Source organism: Aquarana catesbeiana, linkage group LG02 (assembly GCF_042186555.1).
Source record: "Aquarana catesbeiana isolate 2022-GZ linkage group LG02, ASM4218655v1, whole genome shotgun sequence".
Lineage (NCBI taxonomy): Eukaryota > Metazoa > Chordata > Amphibia > Anura > Ranidae > Aquarana > Aquarana catesbeiana.
Genome location: NC_133325.1, coordinates 406040595 through 406064231, shown reverse-complemented (window position 1 = coordinate 406064231; position 23637 = coordinate 406040595). Strand labels below are relative to the sequence as shown.

At 43.2% G+C, this 23637-nt stretch overlaps 1 protein-coding gene across 1 annotated transcript; it reads left to right on the top strand.

Annotated features, from left to right (window-relative positions):
* The first annotated feature begins 262 nt into the window (after positions 1 to 262).
* On the top strand, positions 263 to 16959 carry FAM167B (family with sequence similarity 167 member B). Its single transcript, XM_073615370.1, has 2 exons — positions 263 to 760; positions 15066 to 16959. Exons 1-2 carry the CDS (start codon positions 494 to 496, stop codon positions 15327 to 15329), a joined length of 531 nt encoding a protein of 176 aa, XP_073471471.1. The 5' UTR covers positions 263 to 493; the 3' UTR covers positions 15330 to 16959.
* Positions 16960 to 23637: the final 6678 nt, after the last annotated feature.

The window sequence follows — 23637 nt, the reverse complement described above, 5'->3', positions numbered from 1 at the left end:
ACATCTATTCCAAATTCTGATAACCTTGGAATGTTCTGCTCACATCATCCTACCCCATCCCTTCCCTTTCCTCTGTATAAGTGTATACAGGAGAACAGGGTCATCTTTAAATAGATCATAGTTGATGAGTGTTAATAACCTTTCCTCTGTATGCTGCCACTCAGGAGATTCTGTTATTGTTCTCCTGAACCTTGGATAAACTAATCTACAGGGTGCAGTTTCCTGCAAATGTGGGAGGTTCATGCAGTTATAATAATAAAACAGTGCGACTTATAAAAGTAAAAGGCCGTTCTTCTAGAGCAAAGTGGCTTTAGGAAACCTTGAAACTGGAGCCAGTCTGTGCACTCACAAATGTCTTTAAGTTCTTTAGCTGTTCTCATGCTTAATTCTTCACATGACTTGGCATTAACGCTCATTTTGCAACAAAGCACTTCCCATCCTTACAACTAAAACCACCTTTTATTACTATTCTAGCTTCTAATTTTCTTCAGCTATGTCTTTCACCCCAGTAAGATTCAATGAACTTTGTGAAGACGGAGAAGATGATGTTGCTCCTGATTTGGAGTCTGTAAAGGCTTTGGCAGCCCGACTAAAGCTGCAGACCCGTCGACCATCCTACCATGAATGGGCGCAAAGAGTACAAGCACGGCCATGGGCTAAAACGAAGACAGTTACCCAGGAAAAGAGGGACACCCCTAAAAACAGCGTGTGTGGATTCAGCTCTGTGGAAGAAGCCTTGGAATGGCTTAGGAAAGAATTGGTGAGGAAAAAAATTACTTAAAGAACATCTGTACAGAACGAAACACCTTATTTTTTATTGACCACCTTCTAAAAATAATAGATGCTTAGCTGTCTCTGGCTTCAAAAGTCACTGATCCAGGTATGTGCCTAAGAAAGTGCTAAAGTCAGACAGCATGGTAGCCAGGTAACTAGCATTTCCAGGTCCGTAGTTGCAGTCTACATATTTTCTTAGAGTGGGTTGTTTTTAAAACTGAAATATTGATGTTGTGTTATACTGCAATCCTATACATTTTTACGTCACATTTGAATATATTTAGTACAAAGTATAACATGGCTGTTATTTTTCAGTGAAATGGCACATTATTATTTTATTATTATATAATATTATTTTAAGTATACAAGGAAAACATTAACGTGAAAAGTGCAGTGGAGCTGTCACGAGCAGTCGCCTTTCACTGATGATTTTTCTGATGTCTCTGTCTTGACCAAGTTGATTATTTTAATAGAATTTTAGCTAATATGTGGTCTATTTTACTATTGGTGTCTCTGCATTATCTGTTAATGGATGTTAAAAGATAATCCTGTTGTGATTTGCTTTTTCACATGGAATCATGTGTCACATGGGTGTACTCATTTTGCTTTACAGACCCTTTACATGTGTTCCTTCCTTCTGCAGTCATCTAGCAAATTCTATATTTTTATCGCAAAGCAGTATTAAGCCTCCCCCCCTCCCCCCCCCCAATTTTTTTTTTTTTTAATATAGCAATTTACCAATCCATAAATGTGATGGCTGCATTACATTTTCTTTTTAAGATTTTTTTCTTTATTATCATTTTATTTTCACCTAGGGATTTGGCCAGTAACTCACTTCCCGTCTGAAGCTATGCATAAATGGATCGAAAAAATGTGTCTGGTTTCCGCAGGGACTGGCTGAATTTTAATTTCTGTGTGGCCCTCCCTGTTGAACTGAAATCGATCTGATGATCGACTTCTGTCAAAAAACAACCCTGGAAAACAATTGTCAACAGTGAATGACAGCAGATTAAGCAAGTCCCGGGGGGGGGGTCCTCCATCCAGCTCGCTTGTGTGGATGGAGGAATGCTTTATTTTTTTATTTTTTCCTTCAGCCCACTAGGAGCAAAGGAGTCAACCTTAGGCCAGCCATACAGCTGGTTCAGCAGGAACCGGCCATGATTCGAACCATGTGTGGGCAGGCTTAATGTACGAAGTTGATCAACTGATCAACTTGGGAACAACCAGCCTGTTGGATTCACTTTCGATTATGACTGTCTTCTCCCAGCAGGGATGGCTTTCCCCACCTGCCCTCTCTGGAAGCAGACAATTGCTCAGCTGGAGGGATTCTCCTGTCAGCACTGTCTGTGCTGATGGGGGAATTGTGTGATATTCTTTCCTGCTCAAGAGCAGCCGCTGTACTAACTATCTGACATTAGTACATTGATCTCCCCTGCTGTTCTATTGTTTTCTGACAGGGGGACATACCCCCCCCCCCCCCCCACATCAGAACAATACAATCAGTCAGCGCTGATCGGGAGACAATCAGCAGACCTTTTTTGGTCATGTCCCTTTGAAAGAAGCCAGCCGAACAGCTGGCTTCTTCTGAACCGTCTGCAGTATACACGGGCCGAATGTCACGCCTGCTGCCCGACATTCAGCCTGTGTGTACTAGGCTTTAAAATCTGAAGTCTATTTCCAGGTAACACTTTTTAAGCCATTACAGAAACATTTTTTTTTCTTTTGGGATAAAGGTTTTAGCTAAATGGATTAAGGCTGACCATTGTAAGCAACCTAGTCAGTGTTAAATAGTTTGTCTCAACTCTCTAACTTCCACTTTTGCTGCACAGCTTGGTTTGTTATAGGAAGTTGAAAAATAACAGTTTGATCAAAACGAAGTTACAGGTGAGCAAGAAAAAACAAAGACTTCGTTTTGTGAATGCTGATGACAGACTGCATTATATATGTTATTTTTTTTTTTTTTCCAAATAGCGTTTTTATTTTCAAACACATGTGCAATACATTGCAGTGAAAACAGTATGTGCAATGGCGTTACATAAACTTAAGTTAACATATAGTTTGCTGATGCTAAACTTCTATACTCATAGACAAAAGTATTACTAGGTGCCTTCGGTAGTCCAATGTTTGTCGTCTAGTGGTTCATTTGTTTTACATGTTATTAGAATACATGCTTCACCACTGCAAAACTGCGGTTATATGTTCCAAAACTGTAGAAGTCATGAGACTATGCAGTAGGAGAAATTAGAAGTAGGTAGTGGGGGAGAGGGGGAGGTGAAGAAGAAGGAGGAGGAGAAGGAGAGGAGAAAAGGAATGAGATTTAGACAAAGGGGGGGGGGGGGTATAGAAGTCGTTGAGATGGTGGTGTTACCTGATCAAGGCGGGTCCTCCCGGAGGTGCCATGGCTCCCAGACCCTGTTATGTGCCTCCAGTCTGTCTTGTATTCTGGCTGTCATTTTTTCCATCACTTCCATGTCCTTCTGGCATAAAGATCCTCAGCAGTTGGTGGGGTGGAGCGTTTCCAGTGTAAAGCTATGAGGCATCTTGCTGCCGTTAGGACATGTCGCACTAATTTCTTATATGGGGTGGAGAGTTTGAGTGGTGATAGACCTAATAAAAAGAACTTCGGGGACGCCTGGACCTGTGTGTCCAATAAGCGATCTAGTAATCTCTGAACTGTGGACCAGTATGGGGCCAGCAGCGGGCAGCTCCAATATATATGTAGGAAGGTGGCTTTTGCTCCTTGGCAACGCCAGCACCTATCGGAGGTATTAGGGAAAATAGTATGGAGCACCTCTGGGGTCATGTACCACAGTAGGAGAATTTTATAGGAGTTTTCCTTATACAATGAGCATATTGAGCTCTTTGCTGCTTGGGACCAAATGGTCTGCCACTGTATCATAGGAATGTCCTCACCAAGGATCCTTTCCCATTTGGTCATATAGGAATGTTTGCCCTGCCCATCTTGGGAGAATGTGTTTAGGATCTTGTATATGCCCGATATGAGCCCTCTCTGGGCATTGCCTGCCAGAATCATAGTTTCGAATGGGGAGGGAGGTGAAAATTGTAGGTTGGGTGTTATAGTAAGTGCATAGTGTCTGATTTGTAAATACCCATAAAACGCCTGTCTAGGGAGTTCATGTTTATTTTGTAGATCAGTAAATGTTTCCGTGTCCTAGGATCCACCAGGTTTCCAAAATGGAATAAATTCCGGGAGGTCCAGGGGTGTGACATTTGATAGGTAAGGCTATCCGGAACTTTGGGGTTACAGACAAAAGAGGTCAGGAGCGATCTCTCCGATGACAGTCCATGAGTAGAAGCCAGTTTACGCCATATCCTCTGCAAGAGGGACATGGGACCTAGCATACGTTCAGGGGCCACATCCGCGCTCGCACTCCATAATAGGTTATTTGGATGTGTGGGAGCTAGCCATAACTTCTCAATTTCTGTCCATTTATTGTAGGACTTGTGGGTGTACCACGATGCTACTGCGCGTAGTTGAGCTGCGTAGTAGTATTTAATAATATTAGGGAAAGCCAGTCCCCCTTCATTGCGGGACGCCATCAACACTGATCCCGGTACTCTGTGTCTTTTATAATTCCAAACAAATTGTAGGAGTTCAGACTGGAGTTTTTTCAATTGGTGGAGCGGAATTGGTATGGGTAGTGTTTGAAAAAGATAAAGGAGCTTCGGAAGGATAGTCATTTTAAGCGAAGCTATTCGACCTAGTAAAGAAATATGGTGCTTTTTCCATTGGAGCAATGAGGATCTAATTGAGCGGAATAATGGGGGAAAGTTCTCCTGATACAGGGTGTTAAATTTGGGGGTGATGTACGTCCCCAGATATTTCAGGGATGTTGTTTTCCATGTAAACGGGAAGTTGGATTTTAAGAGTGTGACCTCGGTGGCCGGGATATTAATTGGGAGTGCTTCTGATTTTGATTCGTTTATTTTATATCCTGAAAGGGCTCTAAAGCGGCTTAGTTCTGTATGTAGGATCGGAAGGGTAGTATGGGGTTGAGTCAGTGTGAGTATAATATCGTCGGCGAAGAGGGAGATCTTAAATTCTCTACCTCTGACTGAAATTCCCTTAATATCTGGGTTGCTCCTGATGGATGCTGCTAGGGGTTCTACACAGAGTGCGAATAGGAGGGGCGAGAGTGGGCACCCCTGTCTAGTCCCGTTCGTCACAGAAAATGTTGGAGAGAGTGCAAAGGGGGTTCTAACTTGGGATGAGGGATTAGTGTATAAGTGTTTGACTGCTTGTAGGAAAGGTCCCCGAAATCCCATAAATTGAAAGGTGGCGAACAGAAAAGGCCATCCCAACCGATCAAATGCTTTTTCCGCGTCCAGGCTTAACAGCAAGGACGCCTGGTCCACCCTGTTTGCCACCTCCACCAGATCTATAACCTTTCTAGTATTATCACCCGCTTGTCTGAGCGGGACAAATCCCACCTGGTCTTTATGGATCTGATTGAGGCGGTTGGAAAGGAGTTTGGTAAAAATTTTTAGGTCGGAGTTCAGTAACGCAATGGGTCTGTAACTAGCGCATATGGAGGGGTCTTTATCCGGTTTAGGTATAAGCGTAATAAAGGAACGTTGCATGTCTGGAGGTATGGGGGTGTCTTGTAGGAAGGCTTGAAATATCCTGCGCATATGTGGGAGTAAGGTGGGGAGGAACGTTTTGTAGTATTCGTATGGGAATCCGTCTGGTCCTGGGGCTTTATGTGAAGGCAAACTTTTAACAGTCAGTTCTATTTCCTCGTCTGTGATCTGTGCATTCAGTGCTAGCAAGTCAGTTGGTGTCAAGTGGGGGATTCCGCTGGATTCTAGATACTGTCGCAGTTTGTGGGATAAGTCCTGCGAGGGGGGGTTACTGGGTATGTCTGGGTTGTTGTATAGGTTTTTGTAAAAGTCTGCAAAAGCATGGGCAATCTCCGTAGGGTGGGATACCATTTGTCCCAATTTATTTTTAATTTGATGTGGTGTTTGCATATGGGATTTGTCTCGTAATTTGTTGGCTAAAAGGGAATGCGCCTTGTTTCCTTTATCATAAAACATTTGTTTCGGTCTAATCAGTGCTTTTTCTACTTGGCCTAGTGCGAGTTCTTTAAGGGTAGAGCGGAGACTGATTATTTTCCGGAGAAGGGGTATTGTGGGGGTATCTTGGAGCTTACGCTCATATGTTATTTTTTTATTTTACCTTTAGTACCACTTTAATGTTCTGGTAAAACAAGATTGATGGAGTTCCAGCATCTAACCCCATAAATCATTAAATTAACAGTATAGTGTAAAAGTGGTATGAAGAGTGCCCATTAGCCAATCAGTTTTAAGCTTATACTTGATCACCTACTCCAGGTTGATAAAAGTTTAAATTTGATTGGTTATTGCACAGCTGTTTACACGTTGCTGTAAGCCCAGGTTGTGTGCAGTTGTTACACATATTTTTTCCTTGAAATCATAATTCAGGTTTGGTGGTAAAGTAGTGATTGAATGATAGTGGTTCAAGATCTTTACAAGTAGGAATGCAAGGCAGCAGCAGAAAGGAAACCTAAACTTTAAAAATATGTGAGTGAAAATTTCAGATGCTTAATATAACTCGATGTTGTTGATTTTCTACACAAAGTTGAATCCCTACCAGTAATGCTGTGTACACACGAGCGGACTTTCGACGGACTGAACTCCGAAGGACTTTTTGACTGACTTTCGACGGAGTTCCAACGGAGTTCCGACGCAACGGACTTGTCTACACACAATCACACCAAAGTCCGACTGATTCGAACGTGATGATGTATGACTGCACTAGAATAAGGAAGTTCATAGCCAGTAGCCAATAGCTGCCCCTGCGTCGTTGTTCGTCCGTCGGACTAGCATACAGACGAACGGATTTTTCGACCGGACTCGAGCCCGTCGGAAAGATTTGAAACATGTCCTATTTCTAAAGTCCGTCTGATTTTTCGACAGCAAAGGTCCGATGAAGCCCACACACAATCGAATTGTCCGGCGGATTAGTTCAGTCGGACCTTTGCTGTCGAAAAGTCTAGTCGTGTGTACACAGCATTACCTTGAATCAGTGTCTTTCCTGTCTAAAATGGCAGAATGTGGAGGAATAAATACAGTAAGGGAAAAAAGTATTTGATACCCTGCTAATTTTGTACATTTGCCCAATGACAAAGAAATGATCAGTCTATAATGTTAATGGTAGGTTTATTTTAACAGTGAGAGACAGAATAACAACAAAAATATCCAGAAAAATGTATGTCAAAAAAGTTATAAATTGATTTATATTTTATTGAGTGAAATAAGTATTTGACCCCTTCGCAAAACATGGCTTAGTACTTTGTGGCAAAACCTTTGTTGGTAATCACAGAGGTCAGACGTTTCTTGTAGTTGGCCACCAGGTTTGCACACATCTCAGGAGGAATTTTGTCCCATTCCTCTTTTCAGATCCTCTCCAAGTCATTAAGGTTTCGAGGCTAGGCTAACATTTGGTAACTTCTTACCTTCAGCTCCCTTTACATGTTTTCTATGTGATTAAGGTCTGGAGACTGGCTAGGCCACTCCAGGACCTTAATGTGCTTCTTCTTAAGCCACTCCTTTGTTGCCTTGGCCATGTGTTTTGGGTCATTGTCATGCTGGAAGACCCATCCACAACCCATTTTCAATGCCCTGGCTGAGGGAGGGAGGTTCTCACCCAAGATTTGACGGTATATGGCCCCGTCCATCCTCCCTTTGATGCAGTGAAGTTGTCCTGTCCCCTTAGCAGAAAAACACCTCCAAAACATAATGTTTCCACCTCCATGTTTGACGGTGGGGATGGTGTTCTTGGGGTCATAGGCAGCATTCCTCCTCCTCCTCCAAACACAGCAAGTTGAGTTGATGCCAAAGAGCTCGATTTTGGTCTCATCTGACTACAACACTTTCACCCAGTTCTCCTCTGAATTATTCAGATGTTTATTAGCAAACTTCAGAGAGGCCTGTACATGTGCTTTATTAAGCAAGGGACCTTGCGGGCGCTGCAGGATTTCAGTCCTTCACGGCATAGTGTGTTACCAATTGTGTTCTTGGTGACTATGGTCCCAGCTGCCTTGAGATCATTGACAAGACTCTCCCGTGTAGTTCTGGGCTGATTCCTTACTGTTCTCATGATCATTGAAACTCCATGAGGTGAGATTTTGCATAGAGACCCAGACCGAGGGAGATTGACAGTTATTTTGTGTTTCTTCTGTTTGCGCATAATCGCACCAACTGTTGTCACCCTCTCACCAAGCTGCTTGGCAATGGTCTTGTAGCCCATTCCAGTCTTGTGTAGATCTACAATCTTGTCCCTGACCCCTGACATCCTTGGACAGCTCTTTGGTCTTGGCCATCGTGGAGAGATTGGATTCTGATTGATTGATTGCTTTTGTGGACAGGTGTCTTTTATACAGGTAACAAGCTGAGATTAGGAGCACTCCCTTTAAGGGAGTGCTCCTAATCTCAGCTTGTTACCTGCATAGAAGACACCTGGGAGCCAGAAATCTTGCTGAGTGATAGAGGATAAAATACTTATTTCACTTATTAAAATGCAAATCAATTTATAACTTTTTAGAAATGTGTTTTTCTGGAAATTTTCGCTGTTATTCTGTCTCTCACTGTTAAAATAAACCTACCATTAAAATTATAGACTGATCATTTCTTTGTCATTGGGCAAACGTACAAAATCAGCAGGGGATCAAATACTTTTTTCCCTCACTGTAGAAGCCAACGCTAAAAAAATGTACTGTTCATATGAGAACAACTTTAATATACTGTTTTTATTAGGGCACAAGGTCTCCAAACTTTTCACCTTGTGGGCCACATTGAATATTTTATAAATATTTATGAACCAAAAAATATCAGTGTCCCCCCATTACATTAGAGTCCCCAGACTCCTCCTTACATCAAGGTTCCCATTAAAGTCCCCCGTTACATGGAAGTGGTTTGAAGTAGAGACCATAGGCAGCCTCTGCTGACCTTAATCCTCAATCTGTGCACATTAAAAGATAATTTCACTTTTGGAACATGTTACCTGTTCCATCCATTTTTAGGATGGAACATGTAAAATGGTTCAGCATATGCAGCCATTCTCCCCGTTCCCTCCCCTCCCTGTGACAGCGGTCCAGGGATCTTCTCCCTGCACCCGCTGTTACTATTTGATTAGTGGTTGGTGTGTGCACTCGCATGCACTTGCACCAACACGGATGTCATATTGGGACAGCTGTGTCTTTATCTGTGTCCCAATAGACATCAATGGGACTACCTGAATGGAGGTGCATGGAAGTATGGTATTGTATGGCCCGTGTGAAAGACGCAAGAGAATCAGCATTTTTAGTTCAGTTTTAGGCCCTGTTTTGCGTTCCTGCGCATTTTAGGGGCTGTGCATTAAAAAAGTCCTGTATGCTGCATCTTTGATCAAAAGATCATCAAAACACAAGTTCTACAGAGTTCAATGGTAGTGCTCCTAAAACTCAACACACCAAAAATACACCACCCAGATCTGAACCGGCAACCGGAAAGGGAAGGAGAAGGAAAAAGGGGAAGATCGAGGGGACAAGAAACAACTTCACCTGTTTTTTTTTATATATTTACAAAAATGTGAGGGGTGTAATCACTTTTGTGAGATACTGTACATATAGTAAACAAATTGAAGAAATGAAATAAAAATCAACTACTACACATGAGATGATTTGTGCACAATATACTAAGATTCTGAACCTTTTCCTAAACTAGGAAAATGTAACAAAATAAAGTAGAATAACTTAAACACAATAAATATGGGGGTATGGGGGGGTAAGAGATGGAGGGGAGAATATTCAATAAGGAGTGATTTGTCCTCCATAGGACCACAGGTCTTGTCTAGAGAGGCTGGATAGCTGGGCTGTAGTACTGTTGAGTTGAGCTATGGGTTTCCTTAGGGTGTTTGACCAGCTGGCTTTGAGTTACCATTCGGTAGATTTGAATTAATGATTCTGCTTCGGTCGCAGAGAAGGCGTGCTCAATAAAGGAGCACCATCTTGAAAAAAATCTATTAGTAGGGGCATAGTTCTATAACTCTGTATCTATTTTTTTCGATAAAGACGTGTTGTGAGCTCTTTTTTCACAGCAGTAATCGTTGGTGGGGAAGAGGGTGACCACACTTTTAGTATATTTTTGCGGGCAACCATAGACATAATTGAATCCATTGGGAGATAGGAGGCTTGGGTTTGCACGGTTGAAGTTAACAAGATTTGTTGTGACTGAATAAAGGTACAATAGGCGACTTAGCAATGAGGCATCCAGTAATACTAAAAACTAAAGTTACAACATGGTCCCAGAAGGCTGAGATTGGAGTGCATTGCCAAAAACTATGTAATAGTGAGGGCTTAGGAATCCCACATTGTGGGCTTCACCTGGTTTTCATTGCTATGCTACAAACCCTGCAACATTTCAATCCAGGTGTCCAGGGGTGCCTCAAATCTTAAAGGACCCTAGCAATGTCCCTGGCAGCTGTTTAATATATGTGCCAATCTATTCTTCAATTAAGAATAGATATCAATCTATGAAAAACAGTGGAAGTATCTAGTACTTTATTATCTGGCAGATGTACAAACAAGTAGTCACTAAAGAGTAACTTTAGTGCCTAGTGCCTTCTGCCTTTTTTTTTAACTCCCTCCTTGCTGTCATGCAGCTTTGTCTTTAAATGACATACTCACCTGCCCAGTGGATCCAGCATTTTCCTGATGCAATCCGCGGTTCAGGTGTAACAGCCTAGGTCTCATGCCACCATCATCTTGGTCCACCTTCGTTATCATGAGCTGGTTAGCTCTTCTGGGTTCAGGCAGCCAGCCCATGATGATGCATGCCAATTCTGCACGTGGGTTGCTGTTTGTCCTACTCCTGCAGTCTTTTATGAAATGTGACAAAAAATTGGTGGGAGGGAGCCAGGAAGATAGACTCACCAGAGTGAGTGAAGGTCTGCTTTAAACAGCAACTACCTTTTGTTTTATACTTTTGGAGCTCACAGTTTGACAAACACTAACACAAACTACAAGCTTCAGTATATTGAGGAAAATTCTGAAACTTCCAGTTTCTGTCTTTGCAACTAGTTTAAGGCCCATTGCTGCTGAATTGGCCTTAAAAAAGTGGATTTAAAAATCGACTGAGTGGGTTGGAGAATTATTATCCAAACAAATGCATAATTCTATCAGATGCAGGTTTACATGCAACTGCAAGTGCCACAACTGCTTGACTACAATTAGCCAGCAGTGGAGATTCCTCCATCCAAACTGTCTTAGTGTGGATGGGAGAATTGTATGAAATTATATAGAAAATTGTGCCAACTCCTAAAAAAAACTAAGTAGTGAAGCAGCCAACACAACAATCTGACTATTGTAAATGTATGAAGTGAAATAAAGTGTGGTGCTAATAAAGAAAGTGATGTCAATCAAACAACAGTGATATCTAAAGGGAAGGTGCAAGGCCCTGGAATGTGTACCAAATAGACTGGTGATGGTCTAATAGAGTGTGTAGAGAGATATCTCTACAAAAAACACCGCAAAACAAGTAAGCAAAAATAAAAATAGAAAATAAAATAAAAAAATGTGGGGACAAATACATACGTTTAGGAACATATCTATATCCAATATATCAATTGTGGATGGAATAGCACATTTTAAAAGTGACTCAAAGATAAATCACAATGGATATATAATGAAAAAAGAAACAATTTGATGTGCATTAACCCAAAAATGACATGTTCATCAAGACAGTACCATGGTATGAAGCCATGGGTCAATTAAAGTAGTGGATATGTGCAAATATTTAAAGTCCGTCACTGTGCAATGGGGTAATCACAAATATCCCAGTGACACCCTGGGTGCGTACAGTCCTCATATATGGTAAATGGGGACTATTGGAAATGTCTCTGCATGTAAATGGATTCTTCTCTTGACATGGTGGTATTATCCCAAAGAAATAAGCGTAAAATGCCCTTACCAGACAAGGTGGACTCACAGGCCCTTGGCGGTCAGTCAAAAGAGCTTGTACCGTCAAACAGTGTAGTGCAGCGAACCGTACAATAATCCAGATCAGGATCCCATCAGATGTCACCGGATGGCGTGTCCCTGAAGAGGTTGGACCGGACTTGGGTGTCTTCAATGTTCGGCCTCGGTCATCAAAGTAGACCAGACTGTGTGGAAAAATAGCCCAAAAATCAAAGAGATCTTCCAGCCGTTTGACGGTACAAGCTCTTTTGACTCACCGCCAAGGGCCTGTGAGTCCACCTTGTCTGGTAAAGGCATTTTATGCTTATTTCTTTGGGATAATACCACCATATCAAGAGAAGAATCCATCTACATGCAGAGACACTTCCAATAGTCCCCATTTACCATATATGAGGACTGTACGCACCCAGGGTGTCACTGGGATATTTGTGATTACCCCATTGCACAGTGATGGACTTTAAATATTTGCACATATCCACTACTTTAATTGACCCATGGCTTCATACCATGGTACTGTCTTGATGAACACGTCATTTTTGGGTTAATGCACATCACATTGTTGCTTCTTTCATTATATATCCATTGTGATTTATCTTTGAGTCACTCTTAAAATGTGCTATTCCATCCACAATTGATATATTGGATATAGATATGTTCCTAACCGTATGTATTTGTCCCCACATTTGTTTTATTTTATTTTCTATTTTTATTTTTGCTTACTTGTTTTGCGGTGTTTTTTGGAGAGATATCTCTCTGCACACTCTATTAGACCATCACCAGTCTATTTGGTACACATTCCAGGGCCTTGCACCTTCCCTTTAGATATCACTGTTGTTTGATTGACATCACTTTCTTTATTAGCGCCACACTTTATTTCACTGGATGGGAGAATTTACTGTTTTTCTTTTATTCAGTCCATGGGGCTGAACAAAAGAATTTGAGCTGTGTATGGTCAGTATAAGTCTGCTGCCATCCATTTTTGCCAGCAGTGTTACAAGCAATTGTAGCATCCTCTAGTGCGGGGGTCAGCAACCTGTAGATTGCAATCTACCAGTAGATCGTGGACAGATGACTGGTAGATCTCGGTCTGGACTTGCTGCCTGCCATTCCAGAGCATTAAACAGAGTACAATGCAGAGGAACTACTTGTAAAGTTGGAGCTGTAAAAGGGAGCAAGAGCCGCATAAGCCAATGCCTCCTCTGTAGTGCTGGCTCCTGTCCCATGCAGAATGATACCAACTGTACTCCACCTCTTATCCTGGCTAGCAGTCTCCAGAGTAGTGCCAGCAACAGGAAAGAGATCTTGTTCAGCTCAGTGTGAATTAATACACTGGACATAATAGTATAGGGCTGCTTTCACACAGATGTGCTGCGGTTTACCCATACCGCGGGTGCAGCGCAGTGCATCTGCAACTTTCCTACAGGTTTGCTGTGCTTACCCATAGACTTCTATTATATCTTGCTGTTTTACCACCTCCAACTTTACGTGTGAATAAGTTCTAAGGGTGCCGCTGCTAAATGCAACTAAGGGCTCATTCACAAGTGCAGCACAAGTGCTGCTACTCTAAAAAGCAATCCGAGTGGGTGTTGATAGGTGGTGAGGAGGCGATATGTTGCCTTCTTGCCAACTGATTTAAACCCATGATTGCCATGCAATGCACGCGTTTGCGACACAGTAGTGCTGCTATTAGAGGCCTTAAATCAGGTGTGAGGAGGCGACAATGTGCCCGGTGAACTTTGACTTCTCCCGTGTTGTTCAGGTAGACCTTTACCTCTTTAAGGTTGCCTACCCCTGCTCTAGTGTGTGCTAGAAGTAGTTGTTTAGTTTTAGCAAAATTTAGCTTGGCTGAGAGCTGGGCTTGGGATGTGAGTCTTTCTTCAAGGTTCAGTGACTCAGGGGCTGGATGACTCATCAGCAGGGCAGGGGCTACCACTAGGCAAACTAAGTAGCCACCAAGGGCGCACTGCTGCCTAGGGCACCTGTTCACTAGTGTTCCTACTCTCTTCTCTCTGCAGCAAGCAACTATGTCTCAGCATCAGTAGGCAGCCGCCGCTCCATTCGCACATAGTGTCAGAGATGCAGCAGCGACGGAGGATTGTGTCTGTGTCCCAACTCCCGAATGAATGGAAGCAAGCAAACATTCATTGATGGGCGCTGGTGAGGCTGCATTGATGGGCACTAGTAGGCTGCATTGATGGGTACTGGTAGGCTGCATTGATGGGCGCTGATAGGCTGCATTTGATGGGTGCTGGTGAGGCTGCATTGATGGGCGCTGGTGAGGCTGAATTTGATGGGCGATTTATTAAAAAGGTGGGGTATACATGGGCAGGGCAAAGGGGTGGGGTCAGGGGTGGAGCCAAGGGGGGACAAAATTAGGTTTTGCCTAGGGTGTCAAAAATCCTTGCACCAGCCCTGCTCATCAGGCAGCTCTCTCTGGCACTTCCCCCTGGTTTGGAAGTTGGTAGAAACTTCCAAAAATAGAGGATGGCACTCTCTGGCACTTCCATTTGGTTTGGAAGTTGGTAGAAACTTCCAAAACTAGAGGATGGGAGTAAGGAGGGGCTGCCATGCATATTCATGAAGTCCTTAACCAATCAACAGCAAAAGGGGCTGGAAGGGGGCAGGCCACCTCATAAATAGACATTATTTATGCCAGCAGGGGCAGTCAGGTGGAAGATGGAGATGGAGTGCTGAGAAGGCTGTCTGTGACCCTTGAGGGCACCCCCTAGTCTGGGGAGGGGCCTTGGGCCTGGGGCTTGGGTGCTGGAAGATCCCCCCCTACAACACACAGAGGAAATCCTTCCTGGAGGCACGGGAGCAAGGAGAGGACAGCAGGAGAAGGTCGGCAGGTCTGGGAGATCTCCTGAGAGTCACCCGGGTGGGCTGGTGAGTGTCAGTTTGGAGGACTGTGGGGGGAAGATAGTCTGGAGGGCTAGTGAAAGGGGCAGCTGCAGCTAGGTGGGTTGGCAGTGCCTGAAGAGGTGGTGCTGGGATCAGTAGCCACAGGAGGAATGTAAGCTTGACACTGAACTTTGCTACATAACTAAGGGGCCTCAGGTTCCTGCTTGTAATGGACCATCTGTCTGAATGACTGTCAGGCATCCTCATCCTCAAGAAGAGGAGCTGTATATAGAGACTGTATATAAGAAAATGCGTGAAAATTCGGTGTGCCTGACTGTGCAGGGTGGGGGGAATCCAAGTTTACTTGCGACTTCTTGGGGGGTGCGCTACACAATGTTATAGTAAAGGCATTTAATACATGCACTTACTATGTTTTGTTTGTTTCAACAGCATGAAATGCAGGCTGTGGACCACCAATTAGCCCGCCAACTGATGCTGCTCAGGTCTCGAATGTCCCAACTGAAAATAGAGCAAACCTGTGAGAGACATAAGGAGATGTTGGATGATGCCACATTTGACCTAGAGGGTTGTGATGAGGACTCTGACTTGCTCTGCAACATCCCTCCACGGGCTGCTTTTTCCCTTTCTACTCCCCTCAAGCACATTGGAGTCACTAAGATGAACATTAACTCTCGAAGATTCTCCCTATGCTAAGACTGTAGAAGAAGTTATATCTTTGGCAACCAGCAATATAGCAGCATCCTCACCAAATAAATGCCAGTAGGAATTAGCCTGCAGAACACATGCTTTTTGAAGACACATATAGAATTTCTATCTATGCAGAGCTTATTATTAAATCCTCAAATGTTGTTTTGATGTGTGCCATGGGTACTCTTTAGGCTAAAGGAATTAATTTTGAGTTTAAGTTCAAGGTTAAAGGCCTGTAAAGCATTATATTTGCACTGTTTTTGAACACATGTGATGTAGCCAGTACCTTAGAAATAACTTCAGTCTAAAAAATAAGATAATTATGAGGACCTAAAATAACCAGCACACCAGGATCTGTGCTAGGAAAAACAAATGCAGGCGCCTCTGAGTTAGACTGTAAAAGTGTGTATTAATACAAACACATAGTGACTTACATCTAGGTAGACAAGGATGGGTACATCTGTGGGTAAACGCTCTGTGGGGCATCCATCACACTGGTCAGTAGAAGGTATGCTGTCTCAGCTGTCTGAGTGGGTCGCTGGCCACTTGGACTTCAGTATTATAGGATTTCAGTACCAGTGCCACATGTATATTTGTCTGTGCTAGGAGTTGGGGTGGTTCCTCTTCTTCCCCTGAGGGTGTCAAAAGTGTGGCTCCTTGCAAGCCCTCTTGAGCTGAGTTCCATCCTTGGGGGAGGTGAGGACAATCGTGGAGCCCTTTGGATCATCCAACTGCTTTCAAATCTCTGGTTATAATGAAAAAGGGGGGCACACATTCTGGGCCCATCTGTGTGAGATTGTCGCCAGCACACGTATGGTAGGCATTTAGATTAGGTAAGTTTAGAGGCTACGGTTAGACATAGGTTACTGTCTCTTTAAGAGTTCTGTATTACAGGTTCGGAAGATCCAATAGGATTACTGGGAAGGTGCTGGAAGCCTGGAGTGGTCTACAAAGGGCAGCTGCGGTGGGGCTTATTCCTTTTCCCCTGGACTGAAGCAGCAGCAGAACTCCCTCCCCCCCCAGTCGCGTGCACCTCCTATGTGGTGGGGTCACCCTGGATTTCCAGGGGGGACTGTTTGGTGTTTGTAGAATGTTGATGACTTGCTGCTTGAGTTCTGAAAACTGGGCTGTTTAATAATTTGGTATTAGAGTTGTGATAAAGTTATTTTTAGCAAAAAAAAAAGAAAATACAATTCGATGTTTAAAACCAATAAAGGTGCCGCGGCCAAATATTTTGCCAAAATGGTGTTGTGTTGTCTTGGTTATTTAGAAGTAGCCGGGAAGTGGTTAAGGTGGGCGGGTGTGTGGCCTACAATCTCAGATCATTTCATTTCATTCTTCAGAGGTAAATATAACACTACTATGTATATGTAATTTGGTGCATGATGCAATGTTTTTTTAATTTGAAATGTTGAATGCATTGTATTAGAACAAACTATCCCCCAGAAGAAGACTGCATCTGCACAGGTCAAAAGGGGTCAGGGCATCCACACAGCTAACATTATGTAATGTAATGCTGTATATGTATATGGGTGTTTGCATTGTCCACTATGGAATATGTACTGTTTAACCAGAGCTCATATTTTAATTGCACATGATATTGGATATTTCTCAAAATAAATATTTTTTTTATTTATCCCCTTCTCTGACTTTGTTACATTGCTGCTAAAAAAAACCCTTGAGGGAACCTTCCCATATTATTTGTTCTGGGGTGTGCAGCTTTAACATCTCACTGATATGTGTCTTTTTTATAATTTAGGAAAATTAGGAGGCTGGGTCCCATTGGGTCAGCAAAGGGGCCCAGCAAGAAAGATGTTCATGAGGGTCGTCACTATTCCCCTTGAATCTACTACATGTCCTCCCGCCCGCCCACATAATAAACTAGCAAGCCATGACAGGTTATGTCATGAGAGAGGGACTAACGGGGAACCTCAAATACCCATTGGCTGGGGAGGCAGCAGGAGGCAGTGCAGCCTGTAAACTATGGACAGGGAGCGCTGTCCATCACATACATTAAATCTTTATCTTTCGGTCTTCCTGTCTTGGTGCAGGTGCAGGATGGAGCAGCTCTGAGTGGAGTTCCTGAGCAGCCTGTAAATGACTGAGGTGAGGGAGGAACAGGCGAGGGAGTGTTTTGCCCCAGTAGTAAAAAAGGAAAACTGGGGAGTTGCTAGAAGTACCTGTTCATGTGCAGGCTATGCTCCTCATCAATAATTTCCCCCCTTTAACCACTTGCTTCCTGGGCACTTATACCCCCCTTCCTGCCCAGGCCAATTTTCAGCTTTCAGTGCTGTCGCACTTTGACAATTGTACCCGCTGTACCCAAACAACATTTTTATTATTTTTTCACAAATAGAGCTTTCTTTTAGTGGTATTTAATCACCACTGAGTTTTTTATTTTTTGCTAAAGAAACAAAAAAAGACCGAAAATTTTGAAAAAAAAAACTCAAAACATTTTTCATAGTTTGTTATAAAATTTTGCAAACAGGTAATTTTTCTCCTTCACTGGTGCGCTGATGAGGCTGCACTGATGGGCACTTATAGGCTGCACTGATGAGTTGGCACTGATGGGCACTGGTGGGCACTGATGAGGAGGCACTGATGAGGCTGCACTAATAGGTGGCACTGATAGGCAGCACTGATGGGCACTGATAGGCGGAACTGATGGGCACTGGTAGGTGGCGCTGATAGGTGACAGTGATGATAAGGCACTGATAGATGGCACTGGTGGGCACTGATTGGCAGTACTGGTGGGAACTGATTAGCAGCACTGGTGAGCACTTATAAGTGGCACTGGTGGGCACTGATAGCTTGTCCTCATTAGCAGCACTGATGGGCACTGAGGGGACCGATTTCCCTGTAACAGAAGCCGGTTACCGGCTTCCGGCTTCTGTTCTCACGTTGATCGTGTGGAAAAAAAAAGCCAGCTTCTGTTTACTTCCGTGATCAGCTGTCACTGGCTGTATAGCGGGGGCGGCAAGTGGTTGATGAGTCATTGTAATGCCACCTATATTCACCTTAAAAGGGTGAAAGTAACCTGATACCTGTGCACAGGGCCACTGATAGAAATCATGGGGCCCCCTTCACCCCCCCGGTCCCTCCTTCTGCTCCACCCCTGGCCCCTCCCCTATACAGAGAGGCTAGGGTATGCAGACAGGCTAGGGTATGCAGACAGGCTAGGGTATACAGACAGGCTAGGGCAGGGCTCAAAATTTCAAGTCCTGAGCTACTAGCCAGGCCTCAAGGGTTATTTGCCACCAGTTGCCCCGCCCAACCCCTACCATGCCCCGCCAATAATCCCGTCCCTAAACATGCCCTCATAAATTATCTCATGAAATGACACTTAAATGTTTTATGCAGAATTAAGTTCTAAAAATAAATATTAACAACAACTTTATCCGTGCCCAAAAATGCAGCCTGCCCGCGTCCACCAATGCTGCCCGTGTCCACCAATGCTGCCCGTGTCCACCAATGCAGCCATTGTCCGCCAATGTAGTCTGTGTCCGCCAATGCAGCCTGTGTCACCAATGCAGCTATGTGTCCCAAATGCAGCCTGTGTCCCTATTGCAGCTATGTGTCCCCAATGCAGCTATGTGTCCCCAATGCAGCCTGTGTCCCTATTGCAGCTATATGTCCCCAATGCAGCTATGTGTCCCCAATGCAGCCATGTGTTCCCAATGCAGCCATGTGTCCCCAATACAGCCATGTGTCCTCGATGCAGCCAAGTGTCCCCATTACAGCCATGTGTCCCCAATGCAGCCATGTGTCCCCAATGCAGCCATATGTTCCCAATGCAGTCATGTGTCCCCATTGCAGCCCTGTGTCCCCAATGAAGCCATATGTTCCCAATGCAGTCATGTGTCCCCAATGCAGCCATGTGTCCCCAATGCAGCCATGTGTCCCCAATGCAGCCATGTGTCCCCATTGCAGCCTACCTGTGTAGGGGAAGAGAGAGGAGAGCCGCCACCTGGTTGATCAGAGCGCGGGGAACATAACAGCTTTCATTTGAATAGCTGTGTGTTCCCCGCCGCGCGCCGTCATATACAGCCCCTCCCTCTTTTCCTGGCACCTTGATAGACAGATCACCCGTCCAATCCTATGTTAATGTGACTGGGCTAACCTGCAGTCCTCTCTGAATCCAGATCCACTGCCACCATATTGTTAATGCAGCTCATGTGTGCACACCACACCAGAAGAAGCCGGGAACGATCATCCTTGAAGCCGGCCACACTCCCTCCTGCCCACTTAAACTACAGGATCTGACAGTCAGGCTCCGCCTCTGAGATGTTTAGCCCGAGTGAGTGCTCATTGAGAGCGGCGGAACAGCTGCTGAGAGAGGAGGAGAGGGAGTTGCACTCTGCACTCTGTTCAGATTGCCCGGGCCTCCCCTGGTGGCCAGGCCCGGTACAACAGGGCCAGTTGTACTGGCTTATCAGCGGCCCTGCCTGTGCAGCATAGGTGTCAGCTTACTGTCGCCATGTTAAAAGGACAGCAATATTGGTGGCATTACAATGACTGTTACTACATTAGGTTCACACTAGGAAATGTTCTGAAAAGTGATCTGTGGTGGATTGCTTTGAGAATTCAGCTGCTGTGAGGCGCCAGGTAGATAATTCTGCCACCTCCTGAATGCCTGTTTTTTTTTTTTGCCGAGTGGCAGTTTATAATGGGACTAATGAGCCACAACCACAAGCTAAGTGCTTGGCTCATGATTGTGCCGATGTGAATGGCCTCCTCCACGGCCCATAAAACGTCAACTCAGCTGCCTATTGATACCACCCCCTGACCGCTCATTAGAAAGAAGTCTTAAAGGGGATAATAATTATAATAATAATAATCTGTCTGAAAGCACATGCCCTGCACTCTATACATTATATACATCTGCGCTATGTATAGTACATGCACCTGACACCCACATTCTATACATAGGCTTAAAGTGGTTGTAAACCCACTACAAAAAAAAAAAACCTGCAAGACAAAGGCACAATGAGCTAGTATGCATAGCATACTAGCTCATTATAAAATACTCACCTTAGATCGAAGCCCCCGCTGTAGTCCCCGCACACTGCTCCGGCCGGCGAAATTGCTCACGGAGTTATTTCCGGGTATCGCGGGCTCCGGCGCTGTGATTGGCCGAATCCGCGATGACGTCACTCCCGCGCATGCGCTGCCGGTAAGGACACGTCAGCTGAAGCAACGGCACAAACGAACCGTTGCTTCAATGCGCATGTGCCGAAACCTGCACGGTTTAGAAGAAATGGTAGCTAAAGGTAAGCCTTATTATAGGCTTATCTGTAGTAAAAAGTGGATTGTAAGGGTTTACAACCACTTTAAGTTTTGAGCCCTTCCCACTGTTAGCCCAATTTCGCCACACCCAAGGGTCACCTCATATTTCTGTATTGGGTGCCCAAGAGGGGGCCCTGCCAGATAGGCTGTACAGGACCCCATGATTTCCAACAGCAGCCCTGGATTGCACTATACCCACTGGCTCCAAATGATCTTCAGTTAATGGCTCAATGTATGATAGAAAAGAATCTACATCATAGCATAGCCAGATCACCTTCAATACACTCCCTTCAGAAATCCAAGCTAAATGCAAGATCAGTATCCTCTTTCTCATGTACAAAGGTGATTTAAAAAGGAATGATCATCACACCATGAATATATAACATTTAAGTGTTTATTCTATCTTTTAAAAATAAAGCATACTGGTGTCAGAAGACTGTCCATAGGAATGCAGTCTTCTGACACCAGTATGCTTTTGTTGCTTTTAAAAGATGGGATAAACATTTTGATTTTATTTATTCATGATGTGCTGATCATCACCTTTTGAACAAATACTACATATGGACACGGGAAGGTTAGATTTGTTGGAGCCACATTAAATAGTGGGTCAAGGTCTAAGGGTTATTAGATGGAGCAGTCACATGACATATCAAACCTAAAATTAAATTACTGAACCAAGCAAACTGTACTCAGTTATCACGCTGTTAAAAGCAAGCTCAACAATAATAAAGCCATATATTATACTCAGGCATCGGTAAAATAGAAAGAATATTTACAGTGGCATTATGTACAACTGCATTATTGATGAAAATATTTAATAAATAATGTTTATCATTATTATTATTTATCATTATTATTATTATTTATGTTTATTAATGTTTATGTTTAACAGAAAATGTTTTAACATATTGTTTTTTAATAGAACATCCTAGTCAGCATAAATATTTTTTCATATTTTTATTCAGTTAGCGAGAGTGCATTGACATTCATATGGTCACAACAAATTAACAAAATAAATTACATAAGTGTATAATCATAAGGCAAATTAAATAGAAAGTACCACAATATTTGACCATAAGAACAGGCAACTTCTGTCCCCTGACTATATAGTAAAATCCAAGAAAGGAGTATCCAGTAGCTATTATATCTTTACTGTTATTAAACTAGCCCAATAGGCCTGCAGTAATCAAGAACAGAAGTTGGTAGTCATCCACATACCTCTTTTCCTCACTGTGTTAAAAGGCCTCAAACAGGAGATTCATAGATGATTTGAAGTGTGATTAACTTTTTTTTATATTATTTTATATTGGCTACTCAGGCTTTGAATGTGTTAGCCTCAACCTTCCTTACAACAAGATACATATTGGAGCTGATTCAATAAAACTGTAGCAAAGAAAATTAGCAGAAAAACTGAGTATTTACCCATAAGGGCCAATCATAACTGTGTCTTATATGTCCAAAAAATAAAAGAAGAAACCTTATAGGTTGTAGTTGAAAACATCTCCACCTTGGTACAATATTTATAAGTGACCACCACCTCAAAATGTGTAGCAATTCACCAACCCCATTGACCTCATTGCCTTAAAAAGGTCAAAAAGTGCTTAGGGTTTTGCTCTTCTCCCAAACCAGGGTGTCCGCAGTGCCTTAGAATTAGATCAGATTTTCATCCATAAGGTCTGCAGTGTGTTCTGGACCAGTCCACCTTACTCTCCTGCACTCCATGTCCTAGCTGTGCTTTCTGCCAACTGACTGAACAATATGTATTTCAACTTGGTATTCATTGGTTTACCTGGAGTTTGGCTTTTAAACTCTCTGTACTACAGACATGACTTTACATACAAAAGCATCAGCTTGTGTTTGTGGTTGCACCGTAAAGTGTTAAGAGCTCCACTTTGGCAGGAAGTTAAGTAGTACTGAAAAAAAGAGAAACACACAAGGGTGTAAGGATGGAAGAGACAAAAAAATAAATAAATAATACAATAAACAAACTGTATATTAGGGCAAAAGGTTTTTATAACTTTGTATTTATTTCCCTTTGAGAAAACTCAGAGAACAGTGGAACATTTTCGCGGGTGCTCCACTGTTCCAGACCAGTGCAACTGTAGATGTCCAGATTGCTTTTGTCATGCCTGACCTCTTTTCTCCACCTCCCCTAAAGTGTCAAGGCAATGTTAAAGAGGAACTGCAGTCTGCTCACATCATTTGTAATAAAAATATCTTTGCCATTCTGAAGCTTCCTTCCCTCCTTGTATATTATTTTATACATACTGTGATTCTGTACTTGGCAAAAATGTTGCAGAAATCTCCCTCCACTGAGTCTGGCTGCATCCATTTTAATTGTGGGCAGCTGAAGCTGCTGCCTGTTCACTTCCTGGATTTACACAGACACACACCTCCAGCTCTGCAGCTCTCATTGGCCCTCTTATGACTCACCCCCCCTCCCTTCCTGGCAAACTCCCAGGAGAGTGAGAGAGAGAGCTGTGCATGATGTCCTAAGCCTAGGCTTTTTACCAGACAAGAAACAGGAAGTGGGCTGTATAAGGTATTTACTGGCGGAAAAAAAAATGTTTTACGTCCAAACTTAAAACAACAAGGGCAGAAGATTTAATAGATGCAAAGATGAAAAATTACTGAAGTTCCACTTTAAACACCACTAAAAGAAAGCTCTATTTGTGTGGGGAAACAGGAGAAAAATTTAATATAGGTACAGTGTTGCATGAATGAGTAATTGTCATTCAAAATGTGAGAGCACTGAAAACAACAAGGGCAGAAGATTTAATAGATGGAAAGTTGAAAAAATGACTGATGGTCCGCTTGAAGAGAAGTTCACCATTATTAGCAGGGAGTTGTCTGGTTGTTCTTTCTTGGGCAACTGACCAGAAAATTTGTTTTCTAACAATTAGCCTTGTGTATTGGAGAATTGCCTCTCTAACATTTGGTTGTCTTCCTGTCAGCATGACTTGAGCTGGTAATTATATATAGTAACTATAGTCACTGACACATTTTCTATGTTTTTTACATTTGTTAA